The sequence below is a fragment of the Sinocyclocheilus anshuiensis genome, unplaced genomic scaffold (assembly GCF_001515605.1).
Source record: "Sinocyclocheilus anshuiensis isolate Anshui unplaced genomic scaffold, SAMN03320099.WGS_v1.1 scaffold1104, whole genome shotgun sequence".
NCBI classification, from domain to species: Eukaryota; Metazoa; Chordata; class Actinopteri; order Cypriniformes; family Cyprinidae; genus Sinocyclocheilus; species Sinocyclocheilus anshuiensis.
Window position 1 is genome coordinate 255,638 of NW_015551080.1, and position 8,876 is coordinate 264,513.

At 36.6% G+C, this 8,876-nt stretch overlaps 1 protein-coding gene across 1 annotated transcript in view; it reads right to left on the reverse strand.

Annotated features, from left to right (window-relative positions):
- Positions 1-6,946: 6,946 nt before the first annotated feature.
- Positions 6,947-8,876, reverse strand: part of LOC107662500 (protein unc-13 homolog C) — a 113,812-nt gene continuing 111,882 nt past the window's right edge. The window contains exon 25 of the mRNA XM_016452549.1: positions 6,947-8,010. Within this exon, the coding sequence (XP_016308035.1) occupies positions 7,725-8,010 (286 nt within the window). The 3' untranslated portion in view covers positions 6,947-7,724. The remainder of the gene's footprint in view (positions 8,011-8,876) is intronic.

The following is an 8,876-nucleotide window of genomic DNA, read 5'->3' on the forward strand; positions in this document are numbered from 1 at the left end:
GCCTATTTATACTTTAGTCGCACCGGTAGTGACGTCATGGCTGTCGCCGGCCAACGAGTTGGTGTTTTTTCAATGTATGCTTCAGACACGGGTCACGACGAGGCGTTCCCCATAGCGACCCCTAGAGGACGCAGTGTCTCGTTCCCTACTCAGGGAACCATGGTTACACAAGTAACCTGAGACGTTTTCAGGTCATTTCATGCATGCACAAATTGTGCCATCAAAGAAAATAATTTCAATACTTTTGAGTGGTGCTTGGAGAAACTCCAGTCTATGAGCAGTAATAGTGATGCTCACTTTATCAAACACCACTAACAAGACTTGATATTCTTTAACTTTTGAAGTGTTTCAGTCGTCAGAGCTCAGCCTGTTGTCGGGAGGGCCTGAAGGTGGACGCGTCCTTTATTAGACGACACTGAGGAGTTTATCCATATTTCTTAAACGACTGCGACACTCTCATTAGGTGGCAAGTTCTCGTCTCTAACAGCTGTGAGAACTGGACCAGCAGGAGGACGGGCGGATCTGTGTCATTCCTCTAGTGAGCTTCATGATTGATTAGCAACCTGTGGAGCTTCATCATGACGCTGACGTCTTTCAGGCGTCCCTGCTGAAGATGATCTCTGAAAACATGATCTCATTCAATTTAATTTAATGGAAACCCAGTATACAGTAAAACAGTGATTCTTACAAAGAAATATCCATGTACATTTTTAAACATTTATATTCATGCATCCAAAGCAACTTACATTGCATTCAAGATATGCATTTGATCAGTTCATGCATTTCCTGGGAGTCGAACCCATGACTTTAATGCTGCAAGCTTCATACTCTACTATTTGAGCTACAGGAACACCACAAAATCAGAATGAGGGAAAATAGAAAACGAATCCTATTTTTAGGATTGTTGGGATTTTGGCATTATACTATTCTTATGACAGTATTTTCCCTCAGTTTTACCCTCAAATTCTCATTACTGTAAAAAAAAGGAAATCAAGAGAAAGTAAAGAAAATAACGAAAATGGTTACAAATAAGGTGACCATAATTTCTCAAAGAAATGTGCTTTATGTATAGTGTTGCCTTTAATGTTCATGTTTGTATTTTTGTTTGTATGTTTGTTATTTTAATTTTATTATTGTTATGCACTTTTATGTTATGTGTGTTTTATGTGTTAGAAATACTTCATAGACTACAGTTGAATTTTCCTGCAAATCTAAAGAATAATTAACTAAACCTTTTTTTTATTTTTTTTTTTTATTACAGATCATTGACAACTTTTATTTTCATTGTATGCATATTTCTCCAACCCAGGCTTATTGAAAAACATACTTATGGTGACATTTCTGCAAAATATTACATTGCTTCGTGCACATTTTTTAGACTTTAAAGTAGTGCTGTCAAATGATTAATCGCGATTAATCGCATCCAAAATAAAAGTTTTTGTTTACATAATATGTGTGCGTACTGTATATATTTATTATGTATATACAGATGGACGTGAATCTGGCAACGTTTTATTAATTTAAGAGATTCTGTCCTGTATTTAAATGCATTTGTAACTCCTTAAACTTTGCGGTGTGAATGTGGTCATCATGTCCTCTGTGAAGACGAGACCTTTATTTCCTGATGTAATGATAAACTCAAACATATTCAGAGGTGTGACCGTTCCTGTCCTTGAAAGCAATTATTACGATCCATAAATATGCTGCGTGGCGTTCGCAAACACATCTCATTGAACTGTCAAATGAATGTCGACACACCCGGACAGATGAAAGTGAAACGACATTTGAAGTCCTTGTCATTTGAACAGATGCTAAAAGACTTCTGTAATGTGAACGTGAGCTTCGGGTCGCAACCGACATTAAGTCCTCTCCTTACTCTTGGTAATGCATCTCTTTCTGTCTTTTTCTTCTTGTGTTTATGAGCAGATTATTATGAGCTGGCGCGAGAATGCGGGTTGAAGGTTAATGTCTTTTGGCTGCTTGTGTATGTACAGTATGTTTCTCTGTGCTTGATGAAGCAGGACAGCTCACTTCCTCGAGACATGTCCAATAAGGACAAACAGCCGTCTGAGAATCGCTGTAAGACCAATGACACCGGAGCGTTTCTTCCCCAAGACGCTTCCTGAATTAGAGAGCTTTGTGTCTGTTTTCTGAGGCAAATCTCCTAGTGGCTGATGCAGGAAAGCCTCCAGAGCAGCTCAGCCTTAATATCACTGAAAAGACCAAAGACTTAATTGAAACCCGCTTTTGTCTTCTGTCCTAAGACAAAATAATATGAGCATCGGAAAGAGAGCTGTGTATTTCTGCAAGCCAACATTAATGCTTTTATCACACCTCATGGGAAAGAAAAGGATGAGTTTGCTTGTTCATTGTAGATGAGTTTGTTTCTTCATCAGATTTGGAGAAATGTAGCATTGCATCACTTGCTCAGCAATGGATGCTCTGCAGTGAATGGGTGCCGTCAGAATGAGAGTCCAAACAGCTGATAAAAACATCACAATAATCCACAAGTAATGGAAGTAATGCACAATCTGTGTCTTTAAGACGTTTTTAACTTCAAACCGTTGCTTCCGGCTAAAATACAAGTCCATAATCCATAATAACGCTTCCTCCAGTGAAAAAGTGTTATTATGGATTATATATTTTGAAGCAATGGTTTGAAGTTAAAGCGTCTTAATGATGAATTTGTTTCTTACAAACACAGCTTTTGTCTTCACAAGACATTAACTGCTGGACTGGAGTGGTGTGGATTACTTGTGGATTATTGTGATGTTTTTATCAGCTGTTTAGACTCTCATTCTGACGGCACCCATTCACTGCAGAGCATCCATTTACATCTTGGATGGCCTGAGGATGAGTAAATTTTCAGTGAATTTTCATTTTTGGGTAAACTGTTCCCTTGTCTCAGACAGTTGATATCTGAAACATGAGAAGCCATGAGCTTTAAAAGAGCAAACTCTGAACAATTTAATGTTTATCTGGACCTGCACAAGTTATGATAAATGTGTCCATGCTTAGGCTGTGAGGATCTCGAGTCTATCTCCGTCTGTACGGTCTCATGTCATCATATCCGCCCCGTTTCAAGATTTTTCATAATATGCCGTAAGCAGACAGTTGAAGGGCATATGCAAAATCAATCTCCACCTGCTCGTCTGTGTCCTCGGCTCTGAGCAGATTCATGAATCACAGCATGTACTGTTTCTGACAGAAAGGGGTGTAGGATTTGTCTTTGTACATTGTGAAGAGTTGGAAAATTGGCACTGCCATGTGAATATACAACGCTGCGAATCCTCCAAAGAGGAATTTTAAATATATTTATTTGGTTTGGTTTTGGTACATGATTTGGTCTCTGTAAGTCTTGTTCATCCCACACTCTTAAAGGTTAAAAAATAAAGGTTCCAAAAAGGTTTGATTATTTATTTATTTTAGCGATGCCACAGAACCACCATTTTGGGTTCCTGAACCTTTCAGTGAACAGTCCTTTAAATAACCATATTTTTTTTAAATTTAAAGAACCTTCTGTGCAACAGAAACATAGAGTGCAATAAAGAACCTTTATTTTTAAGTGTGCAGAGGAACATTTTCCTCTCCCCATATGGCAAAAATATATTTTGAAATATATTTTTAAAACGTATTTTAACTATACAAAAAATGGCCAAAAAATATATATTTGCTACAATATGTTTCAAAAGATATGTAAAAATATTGTCTACCAAGATGTTTTTGTATATTTTTGAAAATATATTTAAAAAATAAAAGTATATTTCTTTAAACCATTTAAAAATATATGTTGCCTACCATATGTTTCAATCCAGAAAATACATTCATGTGTCAAATTTGAAGTTTTTTGTTTTTGTCTGTAACATGTGAACATATTTGAATAAAAATGAATAGATGAATAAAGCCTAGTTGTAGGCTACTGTAAGATTTGAAATGTATTCTTGCCCCTGAAATACATTTCGATATATATATATATATATATATATATATATATATATATATATAAATTTATTTATTTTTCTTTATTTATTTTTGCCATTTGAGCACAGCTCAGGACTCCAGTTTTATTGTAGAAACAACTTCAGATATTCCTCGTAAAAATCTTCTGAGAATTCGATGAAATGTGTTTCGAGTTCATACTGTGATGTTTTGATTGCAGACTTTAGTGTCTTGGCAAATCAGTCAGAGTTTGAGACATTGTTTGGATCTCTTCTGAAACTTTGTTTTCTGAAGTCAAAGTATAAGCAGGAATTCTCAGGAAAAAAGTCTGTATTTAATCTTATATTCTCTAAGAGAAACAGTTTTTCTTTCCTATTGAGACTGAATGAAAAGGATGTATTAGAAAAAAATAATTAACATTTAATAAAACATGCCTGAATGGGCAGTATGATCTTCGTGGCTATTATAAATCACACAAAATCTGTAAAATCTGATCTGCTGTGGTTGAGAGATGCGGTCGAGGCCAAAGGGGAAAACCGAGGGTCAGCAAAAACAAAGAAAGAGCGAGTTGGTATTCAGCAGCGTTTGTAAAAGATACAGCAAACGCCTTCAACATTACTCTAAATCCTTCACAAATAGGCCTCTTTTCCCTTTGAGTCGCCGCTGAGAGATTGATGACCGGGTCAGAGCTTTACTTTAGACCCAAGAGAACTGAAATATTGGCAGATTGCTGGTTTGGTGATTACGGTTTTTAAGATGTCAGTTTTTATGGTCAAAGACATGAGGAGCATCACCCACAACACTCGGAGGCTGAGATACAGCGTTTCCATAGCAACTGCCTCCGATGCGTCCGAGGCTGCAGTCACATGGCTGCGTGTAAATGCATTGAATATGGTATACTAACTCATTAATTCTATAAAATTAGTTCTATAAAATCAGTATTGCAGAAGCATACAGGTCTATCCCAGAGGTTTCTCTCAATAAAACTGAACGGGTACACAAGAAAAGTCTGTAAAGACTTGACCCAATGTACTGTATTCATTTTAAGGAATTTTCCATGTTTTTCAAAGGTGTTTACTTCTATTTTGAATCATGCACTGCATTGTGTTTTAGGGTTAAATGTCATGGCAGAAAATCACCAGATCCTTTTCCATTTTCTGTGGATTTTTACAGTGCACAGATATGAAGTTAAAACTATGGCCCATTTTGATGGTGACAGTTTCATTTATTATTCATGAAAGTATTATTTATGAAGTGAAACTGTGTTACTGGCACTTATATTACACACACCCTCAGGGTTGAGAACTTCAGACCTCTGGAACTGGATTTTAGGAGTCTACATCAGCGCCATCTTGGAAAGGTAAACGTTTGATGTTTATAATGTACAAAATGTAGTTTCTGCCATTTACATTACAATTCATTATATACTTTGGTTTTTGATGTTTGTTGCTGGTAAATTTTCATTATGCAATTTATAATTTCCATTTACAATTACTTTCTACAATTGAAATTACCCGTGCATTTTCCATTAAATTTATGGACATTTCCTTCAACCCTAAAACACAACTATGAAATGCGTTATTCAAAATGCTAACATTAAAAAATTGGGCTCTACAAATTTTAATTTAGTTTAATAATAATAATAATCATTATATATATATATATATATATGTTACAAAAGTTTACTTAAGTTTTTATTAACTATAAAATGGAAAATTTATTTATAAAATAAAATTACACATATTATGGATGCTGTTGGTTTTCTTGATTCATTTATGGACGCTGATAGTATGACTGCGAATCAAAATTTAAAATTGGGGAGCTTAATCATGTTGCACTCTGATAATATCATTCAGTACAAGAACATTTGACCAATTTTCTCTTTAATGGTATATAATCTGCATGAAGCCGAATTGTCTTATGTTGGGAACAGATGCTGTCTGTAGCGCGCCACATCTGTCAGTTCACTCACATTTGACCGTTGAACTTGCTAATAGTCGTCAATGCAGAATCGATATATTTATATCTGCGGTCTTACCGTCTGTTGAGCGACATGGATTACTTTGAATGCAGATGTAGTGGGTTTTCCTGTTCACCAGTGGCATTTCAAACACTGCTGAAGAACTGATAAACCTGTCTCAAAACATACTTTTATCTTATGTGTGCCGGTCACATCTAGAGCCTGTTAGCACATACTGTGAGCAGATCCATCATTGTTTTGAAACCAGCAACAAAGACCGTCATCCAGTTGCTCATGGCCATTCAAAATACTGAACAACTGGATCAGCCAATAACGTCTAATAAATCACTCCAAAATCATAAAGAAATTATAAATTATAGTATGTATGTATCTCCTATAAGTATTTTTTTTTTTGCAGAGGTACTTTGCCTTCATTGTTGATTAAAAAATCAGCGTGTAGAAAGTAATGTCAATGCAATTTCTTATTTTAAATTTGGGGTGACCTGGACATGTATTTGTGAAATTAACCTCATAACTTTCTCTGTTAACCCTGAATGTTCAATGATAAACCATTGTTCAATGCTGATAGAGAGTTGAAGAAGTCGCTTTCCTTAAAAACGCAAACAATGAGACCTTCAGTACAATTTCTCACTAAATATATTTACATGACATACAATTTGCCATCAGTGCAATACATAGGAATGTTGCATAAATACCAAATGTTAAACTTTTTTCTCTGTAAACAAAAATAAATGAGATGACGGCGATCGATGTGACTCTTCTGTAAAGCAACATTTACCGCGTTCATACCAGATAAAACAACTTCACAGAAACCATCCCGAAATAAACTCAAAACCGGCCCATTGACAATTAGAAATGATTCAGCAAAACTAGAAACATAATGTACATTATGTAGCACGTGTACATAGTATATACTGATTTCCATACAGATCATGGATTGCTTTTGTATGAACATTTTCATATAACTTTGGCAGTTTTTCTTTTTTTTTTTAGAATCAACATTTTTGAAAAAATAAAAAGATGATATCAAACAGTCAACAAATGTGATGTAAGCTTGCCTTTCAGAGCCCATGTTCACAGTGATAATTCAGAAAGGCTGAAAGCCTATGGTAAAAAAGGAAACGTAAAGCAACTAAACCTACAAAAAATAAACGAAAAGAACATCCCACCCCTCCTGCCTGGACCGGCAGCACTCGAGGTGGTTTCATTGTTGTCAACGACTATAAAATTACAAACACTTATGAAGAGATTCGTAGCAGTCATCGCCATTTTAAAAAAATGGTCTCTTTTTAAAGTCGACTCAAATACAAAACGTTGGAGGGGAGCGGGTCCGAGCTGATGCCCAGTCACTGCGAACACATGGGAGAGAGACGTCACCAAGAAAACGAGACATGCACCACCAGTGCTGTGTGTTAAAAACGCAAAAAAAACAAACAAAAACGGTGCGAGATTGAAGACAAACAAAACGGCTACACACTTAAAGAGAGGATGATATACACCGGACAAAAAGAATCGAGCAAATTTAGAAAGATACCAACTTCACCAATAATTCATATGCGTCTGTTTTTTTTTGTGTTTTTTTTTTTAACTCATCAGGTTTGGCACTTTATCTGAACAAATACGACATCTGTTCAAAAAGACTAATCGTCATACAAAACTGTCTCTTGAACATAACTTCGTAGAATATAATATTTGATAGAGAGCATACGGTAGGTAAACACTTTTGTACGTACTTGTAGTTTAAAATGAACATTCCAACAGATGTTTTACACACATGCACGAAAACAAACACAACCGTGCTTCTCTACGACACTTCCTCGGCCGACCGCGTGTCTGATTTGAGACGTACGAACTCTTTGGCCACTTCGTCGTTGGTCCTTTGCGTGAGTATTCTCATGATGGTCAGGCCAGTTTCGTCCATGTTTACGCTCTTGGCGAGTGGATAGCAGGCGTTCAAGCTGCCCTTCTCGGCCAGTTCTCTGAGCTGCAGGACCGTCATGCCGATGATCCGGTCCTCTCGGGCGAAGCAGTAGTCCTTCACGGAGATGTGAAGCTCGTAGGCCTCTGGGCCGTGTTCATTACTCAGCACGCTGGACGGAGAAGGCACAATAACACCACTTAAGTTAGTTCACATCAAATTTGACTTTTTGATGACGTATTAAACCAACATTCCTGGTTTAAAACAGATTATATTTCAACTAATCCTTCGGTTTGTAAAAACAAACAAAACGACACATAATGCACTCTATGGGGTAAGATATTAAACTGAAATAAACATTAAAATATAAACTTTTTTTCTTATGTAGGACTTAAACATTATACATATATAAGTATGTATAATCACTTGTTACTTTAGTTAAATACATTAGTTAAAGGGGTCATATGACGTTGCTAAAAAAGAACATAATTTTGTGTATTTGGTGTAATGAAATGTGTTTATGCGGTTTAAGGTTCAAAAACACATTATTTTCCACATACTGTACATCGGAAATGTTACGCCCCTTACCATACTGTGATGCCGTGTGCGGGCGCAATGAGACAAAACCAATAAAACCCATTATAAACTAGGCATTTGTTGCATCCAGTGGGGACATAATTACTGATTATAATGACTTATACTGTTTTTTTACGTGTTGCGTTGCATCGCGCCGCGTAAACATAAAACCATGTCTGCATTTGTGATCGGAGAAATGACAAACAACAAGCGCTACTCTACACTGCTCAAAACTAGCGTTTGAATCGTCAGTGGCAAATTCTTTCAATATGAAAACGTATTTACAGGCTGAGTCAGCATTATTTGGGGAAGTCGTGGCCTAATGTTTAGAGAGTCGGACTCGTAACCCAAAGGTTGCGGGTTCGCGTCTCGTACAGGCAGGGATTGTAGGTGGGGGGAGTGAATGTACAGCGCTCTCTCCCACCTTCAATACCACGACTGAGGTGCCCTTGAGCAAGGCAC